Source organism: Bubalus bubalis, chromosome 5 (assembly GCF_019923935.1).
Source record: "Bubalus bubalis isolate 160015118507 breed Murrah chromosome 5, NDDB_SH_1, whole genome shotgun sequence".
In the NCBI taxonomy this organism is placed as follows: domain Eukaryota; kingdom Metazoa; phylum Chordata; class Mammalia; order Artiodactyla; family Bovidae; genus Bubalus; species Bubalus bubalis.
The window spans coordinates 125,773,971-125,793,512 of record NC_059161.1 but is presented as its reverse complement, the minus strand read 5'-3'; the positions used below and the strand labels follow the sequence as shown (position 1 = coordinate 125,793,512).

At 57.1% G+C, this 19,542-nt stretch overlaps 1 protein-coding gene and 1 long non-coding RNA gene across 5 annotated transcripts in view; one reads left to right on the top strand and one right to left on the bottom strand.

Annotated features, from left to right (window-relative positions):
• Window positions 1-9,619: 9,619 nt before the first annotated feature.
• Window positions 9,620-19,542, bottom strand: part of PACS1 (phosphofurin acidic cluster sorting protein 1) — a 148,644-nt gene continuing 138,721 nt past the window's right edge. For all 3 annotated transcript variants that reach the window (XM_006056425.4, XM_044943712.2, XM_044943711.2), the window contains 9 exons: window positions 19,199-19,353; window positions 18,952-19,062; window positions 17,805-17,907; window positions 17,352-17,394; window positions 15,083-15,125; window positions 14,746-14,881; window positions 12,412-12,638; window positions 11,127-11,246; window positions 9,620-11,037 (listed from right to left, as the gene is read on the bottom strand). In XM_006056425.4, coding sequence (XP_006056487.3) covers window positions 10,922-11,037; window positions 11,127-11,246; window positions 12,412-12,638; window positions 14,746-14,881; window positions 15,083-15,125; window positions 17,352-17,394; window positions 17,805-17,907; window positions 18,952-19,062; window positions 19,199-19,353 — 1,054 coding nt within the window. In that variant the 3' untranslated portion in view covers window positions 9,620-10,921. The remainder of the gene's footprint in view (window positions 11,038-11,126; window positions 11,247-12,411; window positions 12,639-14,745; window positions 14,882-15,082; window positions 15,126-17,351; window positions 17,395-17,804; window positions 17,908-18,951; window positions 19,063-19,198; window positions 19,354-19,542) is intronic.
• Window positions 15,069-18,068, top strand: LOC123333820. Of its 2 annotated transcripts, XR_006551419.2 has the most exons (4): window positions 15,069-15,275; window positions 16,560-16,750; window positions 17,190-17,309; window positions 17,783-18,068. It is a non-coding gene; the product is annotated as an uncharacterized LOC123333820 (long non-coding RNA). The 2 variants fall into 2 exon arrangements; XR_006551420.2 differs by lacking the exon at window positions 15,069-15,275 and having other exon boundaries at window positions 16,518-16,750.

Below are 19,542 nucleotides of genomic sequence, written 5' to 3'. Positions count from 1 at the left end.
AAACTAAAGCTCTGTCCAAAGGAAGGACGGCTGCTCCCTTTTGCCCAAAAGATGGTAGAGTGATGGTGCCCCACCCAATGTTCCCCGTGCCTGGCCAGACAATCCAGGACCCTTCACCCACTCCTCCCCCCTCCCTCCTCCGGATTTCTCTTTTTCTGGGTGTGGCTTAGCATGTCCATCCAGACACTGCTCAGAATATCGGGCTCAGTCCAGGGCGCGGGGATCCAGACCGGGAGGGAGATGTGCAGAGAGCAGAGGGCCAGTCCACTCCCAAGGAGCACACCACCTGTCCCCCATGAAGCTGAAAGTCAGGCTGACTTTGACAGTCGCTGGACCATGTCTTCTCAGAGTGAGCTTGTCAATTAAAACCCTAGATCGTGCACATCCTGGTTCTAGCCAGCCAGGTTCTTCTCCCCCATCCTGCGCTTCAGTGAGTGAATTTTTTTCCTCCAGTGATTTTTAAAGGGAATTGCTACATTCAGATGATGCAACATTCAAAAGGCAGGTACAAGATGCAGTGAAATGTGGCTCTCTCTCACTGACCACCACCCTCAAGTCATGCAGGTCCCCTCCCCCGGAGCACCTGCTGTTATGTTTCTTGTGTCCATTGATTGCATGTTTTGCCTCAGTGCAGAGCTTGTGTTTATCCTCGTCAGTTTCATAGGGTCAGTTTTCCTCCAGGGCCCTGCAGGTTGGCGTCTTTTGCCTTCAGGGTCTTTAGCCAGCACATCGGCCCTACCTCCTGGGGTCACACTGGCTGTGGTGTGACAAGCCTGCCTCTCTGCAGAGAGACTCCCATCAGACCATAACTACACTCCCAGCTGGCTGGCAAATTCACAGGGAGGAAATGGGATCTGGAGCCCAGGGCAACTTTGCTGTTCTTATCAAGGCTTTGTTGTTGTTCAGTCGCCCATTCATGTCCAGCTCTTTGCAACCCCATGGACTGCAGCACGGCAGGCTTCCCTGTCTTTCACTATCTCCGGGAGTTTGCTCAAACTCATGTCCTTTGAGTCAATGATAACATCCAACTATCTCATCCTCTGCCGCCCCCTTCTCCTCCTGCCCTCAGTCTTTCCCAGCATCAGCGTCTTTTCCAGTAAGTCAGCTTTTCATATCAGGTGGCCAAAGTATTGGAACTTCAGCTTCAGCATCAGTCCTTCTAATGAATATTCAGGGTTGATTTCCTTTAGGATTGACTGGTTTGATCTCCTTGCTGTCCACGGGACACTCAGGAGTCTTAACAAGGCTGGGTTTCAGTAACTCTTGGGAGGGAAATTTGTTCAAGGGGTTCCTTTTAGAGACTGAGATTCAGTAGTGCCGGGGTGGGTCATGAATATCTCTTATTATTATGAAACTTCAGCAGTGCCCATGACGTGCACCCTGGGCTGAAAGTCACTTTTTATACATCTTTGTTTTACAGGTAAGGAAAGTGAGGCCCAGAGAGGGGACGGCAGCTGCACAAGCTGACCACTGTGCCCTTTTCTAATCCAGAGTCTGGTCATTTTGTCCCAGTGTGTAAAGGAGACTGACCCCACACTGTAGAGGTCAAGAGAACCTAGGTCACATTGCCTGTTCACAGACACATGAAGCACAGCCTCATACACCTTCAACACACAGCCTCAGGACTTCCCTGGTGGTCCAGTGGCTAAGACTCTGGCCTCCCAATACAGGGGGCCCAGGTTCGATCCCTGGTCAGAGAACTAGATCTCACAAAGAGGTCACAAGCGAAAGTGAAAGTCGCTCAGTTGTGTCCGACTCTTTGCGACCCCATGGACTGTACAGCCCATGGAATTCTCCAGGCCAGAATACTGGAGTGGGTAGCCGTTCCCTTCTCCAGAGGATCTTCCCAACCCAGGAATCAAACCCAGGTCTCCCACATTGCAGGTGGATTTTTTACCAACTGAGCCACAAGAAGAGCCCAGAAATACTGGAGTGGGTAGCCTATCCCTTCTTCAGCGGATCTCCCTGACCCAGGAATTGAACCGGGGTTTCTTGTGTTGCAGGCGGATTCTTAACAGACTGAGCTATCAGGGAAGCCCCAAGAGGTCACATGCCACCACTAAAGATCCAGTATGCTGCCAAATGCTTCCCAGGTGGCGCTAGTGGTAAAGAACTGGCCTGTTAATGCAGGAGACCTAAGAGACACAGGTTCGATCCCTGGGTGGGGAAGACTCCCTAAAGGAGGGCATGGCAGCCTGCTCCAGTATTCTTGCCTGAAGAATCCCTTGGACAGAGGAGCCTAGTGGCCTACAGTCCATGAGGTTGCAGAGAGTCAGACATGACTGAAGCTACTTAGCACAGCACAGCACATGCTGCCAAATAAATAAATGTTAGGAAAAAAATATAGCCTCAGGCAGGTTCACCCAGAGGCACTGAAGGCCTGTGTGCCACACGGACACCTCCACATTTGTGGGTTTACAGGCCCAGGGACCTGCATACCAAATGTAGCCAGGGGCACACGCCGGGTTTCTTCCCTTGTACTTTCTCCCCTTGTACTTTCTCTCCGTCTAATAACAGAGCACGTTCCTTTCATCACCTAAACAGAGAGAGCATTTTTCAGTCCCCCTTTATGGCTTGTGCTGGGTTCTTGCTCCAGCCTTTCTGCTACCTCTCTGCAGGCTCCCGGGGTTTCTTTGAGGCTCTCTTTAGGCATCTGGCCCTGCTCCTCCCTGTGCGCCCCACAGAGGAAGGCCTGGGCCCTCCCCGCCGGGTTCCCAGGCTCTTATCTTGCGTTGGGTTCGTAACCTTGCATGTGTTCAATCTCTTTAGTCACTCGGCTTTTGATCTGGTCTCCAGGGATTATACTGTGCGTCTCCCAAGGGAAGGGACTGTTACTTCCCCACTCCCACCCTGCAGCTGCTGGTCTGGTGCCAGGCTGCTGATGGGTGCTCTGTTGATGGAGAAGTAAGGAAGGCATCCATGCCCCATGGTGATTCAGCTCCTTATGCCGTTTCCACAGAGCTCATCTGGGGAAGTTGTTCTTGCTACTTTTAAGATGGTTTTCTCCCTGGAAATCACTCCCACTGCTCCCACCCCCCGCCTTGGATCCTTGGAAGCATTCATCCCACTGAAATCTGCTTTCCTAAGTTAATCTTCCGTTGGCTAGCTTCATGCCTTTTCTTTGAAGTGGTGGTCGGGGCGTGGGGGGTGGGGGGTGGCATTTTTCCCAAGCATATCATCCCCCTTGGAACATCAGCATATTGGAACTTCCCAGACAGTTCAGTGGTTAGGACTCCACACTCCCAGTGTAGAAGGCATGGGTTCGATCCATGGTCGGGGAACTAGATCCCGCAAGCCACGCATCAGGACAAAAAACAAACAAACAAAAACAGCTAAGCCTGTGCACCACGACTGAGCCCGCGCTCTGGAGCCCGTGCTCCACAACAGAAGTGACCGCAATGGGAAGCCCTCACACTGCAACAACGAACAGCCTCTACTCACGGCAACTAGAGAAAACCCCAAGCAGCAACAAAGGCTCAATACAGCCAAAAATAAATGAAAAAAAATTAGCACAGGTTCACATCATAAGTGCTCAAGATTGGAGGTTTCTTAAAGACTGTGTCTCACGCACGCCCCCCCCACCGCTCCATGACAGGCAGCTTACCACTTTCCAAGGGGCCGGTTTCACCTTGGACGCCTCTGGTTGCCAGGCTTTCTTCCACTGAGCTGTGAATCAGGTCTGCTCAGAGCCCCCTTGAGGCTCTTGGCTCCTGTCCTGGCAGCCACTGGGCATGTCGGCACCCACTCTTCCTTGTGGCCTCCCAGACAGACCCGTACTGTCCCGGTCCTGCTCAGTGGGAGGGCACAAAAGCTTTGGGGGCAGACTTAGCTGCATTCAGAGCCCCGTTCTCCATTTGCTGGCTGGGGAGCCCTAGGCACGTACGGCAACTTCATCTGTTTCCTTGTCTGTAAAATGAGGTTCCTGATACTGACCTTGTTGGGTCCTCAAGAGAGTGCAATAAAATAGTAAAGACTGTAACATTATGCTTGTACACAACAGATGCTATTGGGGCTTCACAGGTGGCACTAATGATAAAGAACTCACCTGCCAATGCAGGAGACGTAAGAGATACAAGTTCGATTCCTGGGTCAGGAAGATCCCCTGGAGGAGAGCATGGCAACCCACTCCAGTATTCTTGCCTGGAGAATCCCCGTGGACAGAGGAGCCTGGCGGGCTACAGTCCACAGGGTCTCAAAGAGTCGAACACAACTGAAGCAACTTAGCACACACGCAATGGATGGTATTACTATTAAATATTATCGTTAGTGCCACCAAGCTTACTATTGGACAGGTCCTGTGCTAGTGAATGGAGAGTGGGGAGAATAAAATAGGAAATATAGGGCATTCTCTGCTTATAGCGTTGTTGGAGAGGAGACATTCAGAATGAAAGCGAGCAGCAAATGAGGCAGCAATAGAAAGGAGAGCCTGAAGATAGCAAGCACTAAGATGTCTGGTGCTGGCAGTGGGTACCCTGCATGGTCAGAGGGAGCTCAGCCTGGTTGGGCGCAATCTCCCCCTCACCCTAAAGTCAGCTCTTCCACGTGCCAAGGATGCTCAAATTTCCATCCAGCCCAGAGAACCACCCTGCAGACCTGCATACTCAATTCCACCTCTGAATAGCACATGCCCACCTTGCCCTAAACCTACCATCTCCCACCCAAATCTCCTCCAGAGATGTTTTACCATCCACCTGTTCACCCAGCAGATGGGCAGTCCCCATCCTCAACTGTCTCCTTTGACCCTGTATCCTTTTCTTTAAAAAAAAAAAAAAAAAAAATATATATATATATATATATATACACACATATATATATTTGGCTGTGCCGGGTCTTAGTTGGGGCAGGTGGGATCTTGGGATGGAACCTGGGCCTCCTGCCTTGGAAACATGAAGTCTTAGCCACTGGACCACCAGGGAAGTCCCTCAACCCTGTTTTCTAACCAGCCACTTACACTTCTTGATTCTGCCTCTTTAAAAAAATATATATATTTATTTATTTTTGGCTGTGCTGGGTCTTTGCTGCGTGGGCTTTTCTCTAGTTGCAGAGCACGGGCTCTAGCACAGGCTTCAGCAGCTGTGGCTCATGGTCGTTTAGCTTCGGTTCCCAGGCACTGGCTCAACAGCTCTGGCACATGGGCTCAGTTGCTCTGCGGCATGTGGGATCTTCCTGAACCAGGGATTGAACCCATGTCTCCTGCATTAGCAGGTGGATTCTTTGCCACTCAGCCACCAGGCAAGCCCTGATTCTGCCTCTTAAATATATAGGACTTAAGTTTCCTTTCTCTGCCACCTCTTCTTCCTGACCTTGGTCTATGTCATCATCACATCTTTTCTAAATTGCTGCCATTCCCTGTGAACTCTGCTGGTCTTTATTCTTCTTTCCTCCCACATGTAGCAAGGTGATCTTCCTAAATTAGATCATCTTGCTTTTCTGCCTAAAACTCTTTGCTGACTGCTGCTGACCTTGGGATGAAGTGCTCAGAGTAGTAACGGTCACAGCTAGGAGGCTCCTCAGCGCTGTGGCCACTTCCTTTCTCTTCCACCCCATCGTTCCCCACTGCTTTCAGTCCCACTAAACCACATGTGCTTCTCGAATAGGCAGGACTGTGTCTTATCTCTAGTCTTGCTATTTCCTGTCCCAGGACGTCCGTTGTGTTGGGCGTCAGTTCCTTTGAGACATCTTCTTGGACACCCTTCCCAGGCTGGCTCCGCTGCCCTCCTTCGTCCTCCCAGGCAACCCTTCATGCTGTGTGGCCATTGTCTATTTGTCTGTCTCCCCTAGACCCAGCCCTAGATTCGTTCATGTGTCATCGTTCCTAGGACAGGAACTGGGCCATGGCAGGAACTTAACACATGTAGGATGGATGGAGGCTTGGGAAGTTGGGATCCGAGCATGGCCTTGAGAGATGGTTTGGAGTCCCATGACCTGGGTCAGAAATCCGGCTCCTTCTCAGCCACTTTGAGTGTGTTGGACAAGCAACTTATCCATCCCGCTTTCCTTCATCTGGCCTTTGAGTGTTTGCGAGAGACTAAGTGGGGTTTGGAGCAGGGTGGTTAGGAAGACCTCTCTGAGGAGGTGGTGTGCAGGCTACAGCTGAAGGGAAAAGTGGCAACTTCCCTGGTGGTCCAGTGGTTAAGAATCCGCCTTCCAATGCAGGGGATGCGGGTTCAATCCCTAGCTGGGGAACAGATCCCACATGCTGTGGGGCAACTAAGCCGGAGCTAAGATGCCTGTGCGCTGCAGCAGGAGACGCCCACGTGCCGCAACGAAGAAGAGCTTGCACGCAGCAGCAACGAATACATAAAGGGAAAGGGGGTGCTCTCTCTGTGGGGCAGGGAGAGCATGTAAGGTGGAGAGAGTGGCATGTCTGGGCTCTTGTGCAGGGAGGAGGCATCAGATCACTGAAAGATCATGTGTGGACCAAGTGTGGTGAGCTCTGGGGTGGCACCGGGGGGCGTGAAGCAACTGAAAGTGAAGTTAGAGTGGTAGGGATGGGGAGACGGTGCAGGCTGATGGACTGTGGGTTGGGTGGCTACATTCAAAGGTATTAGGAAGCTGTTGAAGGCCTCTAGCCAGGGAGTAGGGCAGCTGGGAGGCAGAATGGACTAGAGTCCCTAGGATGACACAGGATGACTCGTGGGTTTCTGGCTTGAGTAATAGGATGGATGCTAGTGCTATTTACTCAGTCTAGGGAGGAGCCAGGGAAATCAAGTTTCTTGATTTGGGCCATATGAGGTTTGAGACGTCTGGGCATATTTGAGTCAAGTAAATGATCAAAAATGAGAGTCGAGCATGTTAGAAGGTGCGGCTCTCTGATGTTTGGCATCCTTCTCGGTAAAAAGGAAAGTGAAAGTGAAAGTCACTCAGTTGTGTCCAGCTCTTTGCGACTCCATGAACGATACAGTCCATGGAATTCTCCAGGCCAGAATACTGGAGTGGGTAGCCTTTCCCTTCTCCAGGGGATCTTCCCAATCCAGGGATTGAACCCAGGTCTCCTGCATTGCATTCTTTACCAACTGGGCCACAAGAGAAAGAAGTCCAGGGAAGTGCTATTCTTGGCTTCCGAGGCAGCCAAGACTAGAGGGAGCAAGTCACATGACCAGGGGCAGGAGCAGGAAGGGCGGGGGGATGGCTCATGCAAAGGCCCTGTGGCAGGGTGTGCCCTGCGTGTCTGAGGAACATAGAGGAGGCCTTGAGTGAGGGGGAGAATGACCAGAGGTGAGCAGCCCCCCGGAGGTCAGCACTGCAGGGCCCTGGAAGTTGTGTGGAGGGGTTTGAATTATATTCTGGGTGAGATGGGAAGCCATTGGACAGTTTGGATAAGTAATTTAACGCGTTCTAATTAACATTTTAAAAGGCTTCCTCCGGCTATTGTGTAGAGAATAGGCTACAGGAAGAGTGGGTGGAAACGGAGGTAATTAGGAAGCTATTACAATATCCAGAGAGAGCAGTGAAAGCTGCAGGAGCTGCAGGGTTCTGGTCTGACGGGAAGGCCTATAGGATTTGCTGTGGGGGTGGGTGCTGGGTGTGAGAGCAGGGACTCGGGGATGATGCCAAAGATTTAGCAACTGCACAGTCAGGGCCTCCAGGGTAGCGCTAGTGGTAAAGAACCCACCTGCCAATGCAGGAGACATAAGAGACTCGGGTTCGATCTCTAGTTCAGGAAGATCCCCTGGAGGAAGAAATGGCAGCCCACTCCAGTATTCTTGCCTAGAGAATTCCACAGACAGAGAGGAGTCTGGCAGGCTATGGTCCATGGGGTTGCAAAGAGTTGGACATGACTGAGCAACTAACACTTTGACTTTCTCCTTGGACAGAGGAGCCTGGTGGGCTACAGTCCATGAGGTAGCAAAGAGTTGGACACGACTGAAGTGACTTAGCACGCGTGCATGCTCAAATGCTGAGTCAGGGGGATGTCTGCACACCCGGAGAATTTCCCAAGGCCAGGAAGATGAGGAGGAAACAAGGGAGGCCCAGAAGGAGGAATTAAAGAAGCAGGGGTGGGGTGGGGTGGGGTGGGGTGAGGTGGGGAGGGCAGAACGCCGAGAGCCTTTCAGGGCCAAGTAGCCAAGGACATCAGTGACCTTGGCAAGTGAACGCCTGATGGGGTAGTGAGGAGGAGGCCCAGAAGCCCCCCCTTTTGAAGACTTTCACTGTTGGGAGAGCGGAGGTTTTAGAACCAAGGAGATGTTACTGCTTGTGTACACGGGACGGGACGTGACAGATCTGGTGGTGGGGGGGCACCGATGATGCAGGAGAGGGGCAGCAGGCCGCGGGAGGAAGCCCTGGAGAAGGTGGGAGGGACCTGGGGCAGGGCCAAGTGGAGTGAGGCTGGGAGTCAAGTCAGCAAGGAGTTCCCACTCCTGTCTCCATCATCTGCTTCCCTGACTCGGCTCCTAGCTGGGGCCTGAGTCTATCTGTCCAAGCTCGTCCCGCTTGGGCCTCCCACCAGCTCCCAGGCCCCCAGGCCCCTGCCCTGCGGACCTCTGGGGGGCTCTGCCTGCCTCTCTAGCTCACCTCAGCCTCCACCTCTCCGGGCGTGTCTCTCACTAGCTGGCTTGTACCCTTCTTCGGAGAACTGCAGTGCAGACTGCGTTTCTGGAACACCTTCTGGTACCCAACTGGACTCTGCCCCTCGGGAGGCGGGCATTCGTTCCATCTTTCAGGCTAAGAGAGCCTGGGTGGCCACGCCACTGGGTCCCAGAGGTTCCATTAGGTGACTGGCCATGAGGCTTGGGGAGCTGGGGACAGCCTGCCGCACCTGGCCATCCACTTTTCCAGAGCTGTGTCCTGCGGGGGTTGGGGGGACACAAGCCATTACTGGGCACTCATTTGGTGAAGGAGGCTTGGCGTGCAGGCCTGTGTCCTGGGAGCACGTGAAGAGCCAGGCGTCCCAGGAGCGGGAATCTGTCACCTCCAGGGTTAAGGGCAGGCAGGAAAGCGAACTGATGGTGGACCTGAGCTCCCCCGCTCCCCCCAGGCCTGAGGCTTCACCAACTTTCAGAAAATACAGCCCAGCAGGGGAGAGAAGCCGAGTTCTCATCTCATGTTGGAAGAGTGCAGATGACGTGTCACTGCCTTGGGAGATGGGATTTGGGGATGGTGGGTCCCCGAGAAAAATGGGGTTTCGGCGTGGGAATGGCGTGACTTCTATTCCTGACCTTGTTTTGCCTCGTGGGGCACACACCTTCACGCCTGTTTCTGTGATCAAGTAAATGGGGACAGGCTTCTTTCCAGCCAGTTCCCAGCTGATTTTGTTGTTGTTGCTCTTTTGGCCATAGCACGTGCCATGTGAGATCTTAGTTCCCCAACCAGGGATGGAACCCACACTCCCTGCACTGGGAGCACAAATTCGGAACTGCTGGGCTGTCAGGCAATTCCCTCCCAGGTGGCTTTTAGTATTTATTTGGCTACACCAGGTCTTAGTTGTGGCCTGTGGAGCCTACTCAGGATCAAACCCAGGCCCCCTGCATTGGAGTGCGCAGCCTTAGCCAGTGGACCGCCAGGGAAGTCCCCCTCCCAGCTGACTGTGAGTGTAGTTAGTGGCCACACTGTGCGGCGGGGACGAGCAAGGCTGGACGGATCCTGTGTCACAATGAGAGGCTCAGAGGCCCAAGGATTGCTCGTTGGTAAGAAATCACCAGTTTATTGAATGAAAAACCCAACATCCTCTCAGTCCCTCCCACCCTGCCCCTCTCTCCGGCCGAGTGAGCAGCACAGCCCTGGGGACGCTCTGGACGGCAGGGCTGCACCGGGGGAAGGGCTGGAGGAGTTTGGGGGAGGTATGGAGAATGAGAAAAACACTTTCCAAAATGAAGTTCTGTGCAAAAACTTCTAGAAGGGGTGAGGGGGCCATGGCCAAAGCTCCGGAGGCGGAGCTGCTGGCTGCCGCACGTGCCTCTGGTCTCCAGGAAGGCCGAGGCCGATGGTGGGGGCTGAGGAGGGGCTCAGGCGCCCGAGGCCGCAGAGGGGGAGGCCTGGCTGGGAGGAAGGGGCCTTCCCAGGCCAGGGGCCCAGGTGAGGAGGGGAGGACAGAGCAGGGAAAGAAGACCGGCGGACACGGGGTGCAGGGAGCGGAAGGGACTGGGCCGCAGACGTGTTGGCAGGGTCTGCCTCCCACCTCTCTGGGTCCAGAGGCAGGGCTGGGGAGGAAAGTCCTCAATAGGGGGAGATCCAAGGACAGGGACCAGGCCCCAGGCGAGTCACACGAAACCACTGAGAGACTGGCGGTGCAGAGAACCAAAGAACTTCTCAGGGACACATGTGACACCTCCAGGGGACCTGGGCGTGGGGGAACCATGCATGGGTGAGACCACGAGGGCTCCTGCACCCCAGAAACCCACGCATCACAGCAGCAACTCTGTCTTGGGGTGGGGACAGGGTCTGTGCCCTTGTCACCCCCACAGCAGTGGCGAATGGCCTTGGTGCTGGGCGTCCCCGGGGGGAGGCCGGCTGTGTGGTGTCTGGCAGCTGAGCTTTAGAAGATGGGAATCTGGGGGTGGCAGGGGGAGGCTGGAATGCTGGCCGTGGGCCAGGACCCCAGGTTTCCTATTTCCAGGAAGAGAACTGGGGCCACGTGGAGAAAGAGGCTGAAGTCAGGTGAGGTGAGGGGAGGCCTGGAGGACTCGATTCCAGGGACCAGGGGTGGGCACCGAAAGGCACAGTCAACATGCCTCGGGCCAGGAGCCGAGGGGGAGGGAAAGGAGGGAGGGAGGAGGGGCTGCGCAGGACTGGGCCCGAGCAGTGGCGGGGAACGGCGGCCCCGGTGGGTGGCAGTGTCCTGCAAGACCGGGCCGGGGAGATGCAGGCCCCGGGGCCGGGAAGGGGGACACTGGGCCCGGGGCCTGCTGGCCTCCCCCTGCCCGCAGGCGGTGAGGCTGGTGGCAGTGCCAGGAGGGGGCATGGCTGGGAGACGGTGCCCTCAGGTGGCCTTGCTGCCACTGAACAGTCCCACTGGAAAGTGCTTGACGTGGGTGGGCCACTGGGCTGCCAGCTGGAAGAACTTGATGTCGCTCCACTCGACCCCGTCGATGGACACTGGGGGTGACAGGGAGGCGTGGGGATGACCAGGGCTGCCGGAGAGGGCCGCGGCCTTCCTGCCATCCCCCCAACCCCCACGCCCGCACCTCTCAGCATGGTCTGCTGCTGCTTAGCAGAGCAGATGAGGCGGCTAATGCCCTCGATGACCTGGCTTTTAGAATCCACCTCCTTTTCTCGAGGCTTCTTGCTCAGGAAGATGGTGGGAACTGGAAAGCAAGCGGGAACCACGTTGTCACCGCCCCTGGAAAGGCGGCTGCGCTCTCCCCCACCCACTGCCCCCTTTCCCTGGGAAGGGTGGTGATTCGCAGAAAGCAGACTCCCCACCCCGCCCCCCCAGCCAGAATGTCTCAGGATCTCCAAGCTCCTGCCCTTCTCCTTGGGCCTCGGTATCTTCACTGAGTAAAGAGAACCTGGGGCCAGATGGGCTCGGAGTCCCTTCCGGCTCAAATGTTCTGAAAGCCTGTGGGTAGGGGGCCAGCTGCCCTGTCAGGCACCTCTGTCCACCCACTCAGGTGCCTGCGTGGGGCTGTGTCTGTGTGGCTGGAGGGGAGGCTACATAGAATCTCAGCCCTGGGCCACCCTCAGCGGGTCTCCGGGTGCCACAGGGGGTTCCAGCTGCAGGCCTGGCACAGGGCCTGCCCACCTTCCTGGGGCACCTTTTGGGGCAGAGGCATGAATGCAAAGGCCCAGCTGCTTTGGATGCACCCAGAGGAGGAAGGCGGGGGCCAGCAGAGAAGGAAGCCCCTTCCTGACAGCTGGGAGGCTGTGAGCACCCCAGAGTCACCCCGCCTGCTCCAGCGGGTGCAGAGCCAGATGTGGGGGTTCACCATGGGAAGCAACATCTGCGAGCACTGCTCCCCGCCCCCAGGTGTGGGGGCTCCCGCCTCACCTCCTCAGAGTGCAGGACCCCTATCCCCACTGGTGCTGAAGCCATCTTCCCCCCAACCCCCCAAGGGCTCTCGTCCCCTGAATTCTTAAAAACCACACCTTTTGTTCACGAAGGCTTGGGTGGCCTCCAGGGTTGGGGGTTGAGAGCCCTGGCCAGGAACAACCTCAGGTCACGCCATCCATCCCTGAGGGCACTGGCCAGGAAGCCTCCCTTGTTCGTGGCAGCACAAAATGCCTCGCCCCAAAGGTGCCGAGGCTCGGCAGGCAGGGACCAGTGACTTCCTGGGGACCTCGGTTTCCTTTGTGACAGAAGGAATGGCTTTGTCCTGTGTGTGGGGGCGGTGGGACCCCATGATACATGTGCTTGCTGCCTCCGTGCTCATTCGGGGTCTCTCTCCCAGAAGCGGAGCCTGTCCTGACCCCGAGAGAGGAGACGGGGAGGCCTGGAGGGCCTGAACGCCCCTGGCCTCACGAGTCACTAACCTTTCTTGTTCTTCTCTTTGGTGACCACGGTCATGGCCATGGTGCCGGAGAGCTGGGCCTCCCCGCTGTGGGGCAGGCGAGAGACCTGTACTGAGCGGAAGACGCTCTTGAGGGTGTTCTTGGAGCTGGCGTCCCTCTTGTCGCCTTCCCTCCTCCGCTCCCCAGGGTGGCCCAGCCAGTAGTCCACCTGGAGGCCAATCACGTCCCCGTAAGGGCTGCTGGGGCTCCTGGAGAGGGGCGGTAATGGGGAGGGGGCTCAGCGCCCGCCAAGGGTGGACGGGGCGGGGAGGGCCTGGGGGAGGCGCCAGCCAAGCAGCTCTGGGGTCCCTCCAGCGTCACAGACCAGGCTGGTGGGGGAGTGGGGAGTCAGGCTGACCTGAGGAGTCGGCCAGGGGAGGGCAAGGCTCCAAGTGCCCACAGGGGAGCCCAGGAAGAATCACCCAGGCAGGAGGGAAGCAGAGAAGGAAGAAGCTCTGAGGGAAGAAAATGCGTGCACGCACACCCACCACCAGGACACGTGTGCATGAGCATGTGTGCAAACGTGTGCACACACACGACCCCCAGCAGGCAGAACCCCCCGCCGAGGGTGGGAGAGACTAAGTGGGGCAGAGGCGGGCACCAGGCGGCTGCAGAGCCGCCGGGGGCGAGGAGCCGACCTGTGGCTTTCTCTCTCGTTTATGGCACTTCTAGCTCAGGGATAATTTTAGCTCCAAGGGGAAAAAGAGCTGATGTTTTCTTGAAAGGAGGCGTCAGACACAATAGGTACAGGCTACACAAATCATCTGATGTTTCTTTCTGCCAGGATTCAGCGGTTCCATTAAAAAACAAGCTTAAACCGGATGGGAAAGGAGGTCGGGATAAGGCGGGTCCCCAGGCCCCAGGGAGCCTGGACCGCACGGTCACAGCGTGACCTGTTGGTGGGATTCCCTCCTCTTCCTGCATTTCAGCAAGTCAGTGGCAGACCCCTGACTGGGAGCGAAGAGGGGAGACAGGGCGAGTGAGGGTGAGGGCTGGGGTCCGGGCTCTGCCCTAAGACACTTAGGACTCTTTGGGGACCATGGCACTGTTGCCAGGGGTTCTGGCAAAGCCACAGGCCAGTGCCTACACTCTCTGCTGCTCACAGAGCATCCCCAGGAGACCAGGAGGAGGTGACAGAGAGGAAAGGGAGCAGAGGGAGTGGCAGGAGCACCTCTGGCTCTTCTCTGCCGCCCCTTCCCCCGCCTGGGGCTGCCCTGACCCCGCACCCCGCCCCCTCCCCTGCCCCAATCAGTTCCTCCAGAGGCCTCCTTGACCACTCAATCTAAACACTGGACATTTCAGATCCTAAAGGGATTCCCTCCCCACTTCCTAGCCACTGCTCCCTACTCGGTCACAGCACTCTCTCTGTGGCTTTGGCCCTGCTGGGGCCCAGGAGCCTGGGGTCTGACCTGCCCGTGTCACTGGCCGCGGGGGCCCTTGGGTGACGGACACACTGGGTGCCCGGAAGGAGGCCGCGCCTCCTCGGGCCAGGCGCTGACAGTGAGGCTCTTATTTCCACCTCACAGCAAAACCCCGTGGCTACGTCACCTTTACTTTCACAGAGTGGAGCTGAGTAGCTTGCCCAAGTGACCGCGATTCTTTGCTCAAACTAGTCAGGCTCCTGAACCTCTTTCTGGACCTCGGAAAATCCAGTCCTCACAAGAACCCCCCCGCCCCACATTTCTGACCACCCTGCGGCTCTGATCGGGGCTCCTCACCCTCCACCCTCTCAGGACTGTCTTCATGAGACTTCTGGCAGAGCAGTTTAGCTGGAATCGGGACCCCCCCCGGACCCCCACAGTTCCTCTCAGTACTTTTACTGGGTCTGCCCCGTCCTGCTCTGGCTCCACCCAGAGTCCTGGCTCCTGCTGCAGAGTCCGCAGCAGAGCAGCCCACAGCGGCGGCTCCCGCCTTCGAGAGTCGCTCTCGCTTTGACCAATGTCACCGAGTGGTTTGTTCTTTAGCACACACACACATGGGGGACGCAACTGTGTGGACATGATGCAAGTCCAGGTGTCTGACGCCCAGGCCCACACTCTCTCCCGGACCGGGCAGTCCTACCCCGAGTACGTGCAGCAGCTGACAGGCTAGAAGGGCCTCAGTGCCCCGGGTCTCATTCACCCTTACACCTGGGAGGCAGACAGGACAGACGGGAGCAAGCTGTGTGATGACCAGCTTGGCCAGTGACCTGACTCCCCCCGCTGACATTCCGGACCCAGGGTCACCGTCCTACACACTGGGGCAGCCGGGGAATGAGTCAGGCACCGCCCCGATGGAGGCGTGTCGGGGAACAGACAGAACGGGCCACAGCCTTACCCCATGATGGCCAAGGCGCTGCTCATGGACGGGGAGGAAGGAGGGGTGGCCGTGGCGTCTCGGCTCAGGCCCGAGCTGGAGGGCGGCGATGTGGAGGGCACAGTCAGGTTGACCACGGGTGCGTCGTCACCATCGCCTGTGGGGGGACAGACATGGTTGACCAAAGGAAGCTGCCCTGACCGGTCTTGGCTACAGCCTGCTCCGCCACCGCCCTGGGACTTGAGCCCTGCCTTGGCCTGGGACCCCCTCGTCTTCACCCTTTGGCCTTCTGACTAGGGAGCAGGCGGGCAGGATGCACCGTCCTCACCCGGAAGAGGCCAAGGGGCCCCAGGCTCACCTGTTGTGGAAGGAGAGTCTTCAACCAGACCCACCTTCACCACCTGCGAGGGAGAAGAGACCCTGCGTTAGGTCCACCCACCCAAGCCAGACACCTTCAGGTCAGCTGGACCCGGCGGTCACAACCGCACGCTGTTTGATCGCAGGCTTTGAAACTCTCTGCCGATTCTGAGCAGCTGGGATCGTCAGGAGAGGTGAGCAAACTCAACTGCAAACAGTGAGTCGGGGGCGTGGGAGACCTGTAGCTCTTCTCTGGGGACGTGGGCAAGGCTACCCGAGGGGGCAGGAACCCCTTTTGTATCCTGATCTCATTTCTTCTGAGATCACTTGGGCAGGAGGCCGTCTTCTCAGGTCAGAGAGAAGGTAGCACTGGGAAAAGAACCTTGGCAGATGGGAGTGGGGTACCAGTGGGGGCGTGAACACACTGAAACAGGAATCTGGAGGAACACCAACTAGGAGGCGGGGATCCCAGGGACCCCCGACTCTAAGCCTAGCCCTAGGCAGTGATACTGATGTCAGTTCCCCAGAGAAAATTCTGGGACAGGCAGAGGGGGCCCTCCAGAGGCCAGCAAAGGGTATAGCTAGAGACAGACCTGGATGTCAGGGCAGGGGCCTGAGGTCAGCAGGGCTGGGGGGTCACGGAAGCGGGGTCCCAGGGACAGCAGGGAGCGGGGATCACACACACATGCTGGTTCCCTTGAAGCTGATAAGAGCACAGAGCTGCCACTCCGTGGAATCTGCTCCTGACTCTACACATCCTGATTTTAATTCCTGGAAAGTGGCATGCTGGCACCCCGAACTTCCAGGACACGAGTCCTGTCTCCTTGCTCCTCTGGTTGCTGCACGAGGCTGCCAGCTCCTTTGATTGCTTGTTTCAATTTTTAATTTTTTCTTTCTGTTTTGCTGCGAGGCCAGAGTAGCAGTGACCCCACAGCTCCACACAGACGTGGGTCAGACTGCCAGCCCGGGCTGCACGTCACGGCCCGGGCCCTCCGATGTGGCCGTGGGACCAGCCCCAGTGGCTGACGGGGACTGACTGGACCAGGCAGATGGGAGCCTTGACAAGGATCCACACCCCCAGGCTCAGGCATTTCCCAGGATCGCTCGAGGCTCACAGGGCCACCCAGGATCACAGGATCTGGGATGAGCGGAGAGCAGGGATGGGGGCCGCTGACCCCTCACCTGCATGTGCCTCGCCCTCCCTAGAGGCTGGGAGGGACCCTCCCTCGGCGAGGCTGCAGGAAAAGATACCAGCTGATGCGGAAGAGAAACTCGGCTGCCTCAGAAAGGGAGATCTGAGTTCTCTGCCGGCCTTCTGGGTCGTGCTTCGGCCCTGGGCGGGGAGGGGTGTCAGCTGTTCCCTCTAGGCTCCCTCTCTTGGTCAGTCTCGGTCCCGGGGCCCAGCAGCTGCCAAATGCAATCTGGGCTGGGTTCACCCGACGCCAAGGACACCCAAGAGGTCTTTCCTTTGTCTTTAGAATCCACTCGTGCAAAGATTGTCCCCTGACCAAACAGGAGGGGAGAGAGCCCCTTTCTCTCCGTGTCCCCGACTCTGAAGACAGAGCTACTCATGTCTCGGACTCCTCTCCTGGCAACAGCTTTGCTTTCTTTTCCCTGGAGCCGGAGAACCAGTGCCCTGGATATCACCCCCTGGGACCCCAGAACTACAGTAAGAACACGTGGTACCCGTGGTGACGTGGGGAAAGGACTCTGAAAGGAGCAGCTCGGGGCCTGTCCCAGCCCACAGCTTCCTCTCCCCGGCATTGCTGACCCTCAGGGCTCTGTCGGGGGGCTGTCCTGGGCCCTGCAGGGTGGTAAGCGTGTCCCTGGCCCCACCCACAGATGCCAGTGCCACTTCCACTCCCAGCTGTGCCCACCCCCACTCCCAGCTCTGACAGCCAAATCTGTCCCCAGATCAGACACTGCCAGATGTTCCCCGGGAGCAAAATAGCCCCTGGACAAGACTGCTGTCTAGATGAGTCTCTTGTGTATGAAGTGAAAGTCAGTCATGTTGGACTGTGTGCGGTGGACTGTAGCCCGCCAGGCTCCTCTGTCCATGGGATTCTCCAGGCAAGAATACTGGAGTAGACTTCCATTCTCTTCTCTAGGGGATCTTCCTCACCCAAGGATTGAACTCAGGTCTCCTACATTGCAGGCAGATTCTTTACCGTCTGAGCCATCAGGAAAGCCCCGTGTGTGTGTTGGCACGTGGAGCCCAGGGAAGCCAGGTGGGTGGGTGGGGTACAGAGGAGAGGGGGGCTGGTACTCACGCCAATGAAGGGGATGAACTTCTGATACGAGTCTTCATCAGGGCTGTGAGGAGAGAAAGGAGAGCTTTACAGCTGGCGGGAGAGACCGTGTGGAGAGCTGGGGACGGAAGCTTTCCACGCTTTACTGAGGCTTTAAGGGAGCCCAGACACCACTTGCCATCTTCCCTCTGCCCTCAGGATGGCACGAGGAGCCTCCAAAAGGAGGCAAAAGCCCTGATTGTGCATGCTCTACCCCCTGCCCCCATGTCTGTACTGAGGGGGCGCCCACAGCGGGTGGGGAGGCCGGGGTCGGGGGAGGCCTGGGCAGGGAAGGGAAGGCACAGCTTCTCATACTCTCTTGGGTTTCTACGAGGGAAATGTGGTGGGGAGGAGGAGGGTGTGAAATAGCAAAAGAACCGAAGATTTATCTAGCCCACCCAACCTGTTTTCAGAGTCCACCCCAGGTCCACTCACAACTTGTGCCTGCAGGTGAGCATGGCCTCCGCCACGGGCAGCTGGTGCGTCACGGCCGCCCCACTGACGTACTGCATCACCCGCCCCACCACGTCCAGTTGCTCTGCGGAGAAGCCGAGATGTGGGCTGACTTACTTCAGTAGGCGAACCCGAGAATCCTCCTTGAGCGCCCCCCTGCTGAGTCCCACCAGAAGACCCCAGGAGCTGAGGCAGAGAAAGGGCTCTAAAGACCCGCTGGTTTGAACCTAAGGAATTTTTTAAACAACGTTCATTTATTTATTTGGGTGTGTTGGGGTTTAGTTGACCTGTGGCACAGGGGACCTCAGTTCCCTGACCACGGTTCGAACCTACGTCCCCTGAATTGGGAGGTAGATTCTTAACCTCTGGACCACCAGGGAAATCCCAGGAAATTTTTTAAACAGATATTTTCTTTGATGTGAACTATAAAGTCTTTACTGACTTTGTTACCATATTGCTTCTGTTTTATGTTTTGGTTTTAGATCCCCCTGAGGCATGGGGGATCTTAGTTCCCCGACCAGGGATTGAACCCACACCCCCCTGCACTACAAGGTGAAGCCTTAACCACAGGACCACGAGGGAAGTCCCCTGAATCTAAGGAATCGTGCAGCCAAGAGCTGTCCTCCCGTCTGATCTGTGCGCCCTTCCCCCCAGCCTGCTCCTTCCCTGTTCCGCTGGCTCCTGCTTCCATCCCTGCTCTGATCAGCCCTGGAACCACCTGCCGCCCCCGCCCCCATCGCTTCCTGCCAGGCCCGTGGGAGCACTGACCACCTCCCGGCCTCGCTGGGCCCAAGCTTGCTCCGTCCCTGCCGCCTCTGCTCTGTATTTCAGGAAAAGACACGGTTGGTGGCATGTTATTCATTTATCAATAGACGCTTGGCAGCTGCTCTCCGCTTCCACATTTGATCTCCACAACCAGATACTTCCTGACACCACCCCCTCGGCCTCCTTATTTCTAAATGTGCAGAGACCAAACACATCCAGCGTGGAAGGGCTGCGCTTACGGGGCCTCCTTTTAATAAAGTGCTGGAAAAATGAACAGGCCACGGGGAGGGGAAGCAGCACGACCCTGCCCCTGCATGTGGCCGAGCCCAGCTCCCTGCGTCTTGTCCCCCACGAGGGCCAGTACCTGACACCGGGGGCTCCGAGCGGCTGAACAGATCTCTCCAGCCAGGATCAAGGAAGGTGCTGCTATACCTGCTGTCGATGGAGCCCAGGTATTTGGCCACCGGATGAGAACCTGGGAGACAGAGACCAGAGAAGGCGAGCTGGTGAGGAGGGGGTGAATGAGGCCCAGCCTTCGGTCTCCCCGACTGGCCCTTCCCCGGGACCCAGCGCCGCCCGCCGCTTCGGGGTGGGCTCTGCCACGCCCTCACCGAGGGGAATGATGAGAAAGCGCATGTAGCCCAGCCAGTCGGAGGTCTTGCTGGCCAGCGACTTGACGAAGAAGCGGAGGATGGAGCTCAGGTAGCTCTGGCCGCCCACCGCTGCCACCTTCACCGGCCTCGGCATGGAGGAGTTACAGTTGCAGCTGGGAGCGAGGGTTCGGGGGAACAGGGCCACATCAGGGGGCCACGTCCTGCTCAGAGGAAGCCTCCCCCCAAGCTCTGACTTCACTTGACCTCGACAGCCCCCAGAGGAAAAACAAACCAGTGAACAAAATCACACAGAGAGAGGCAACACACCATAGTGCTTCTGCAAAGAGAGAAATTCAGGGTCA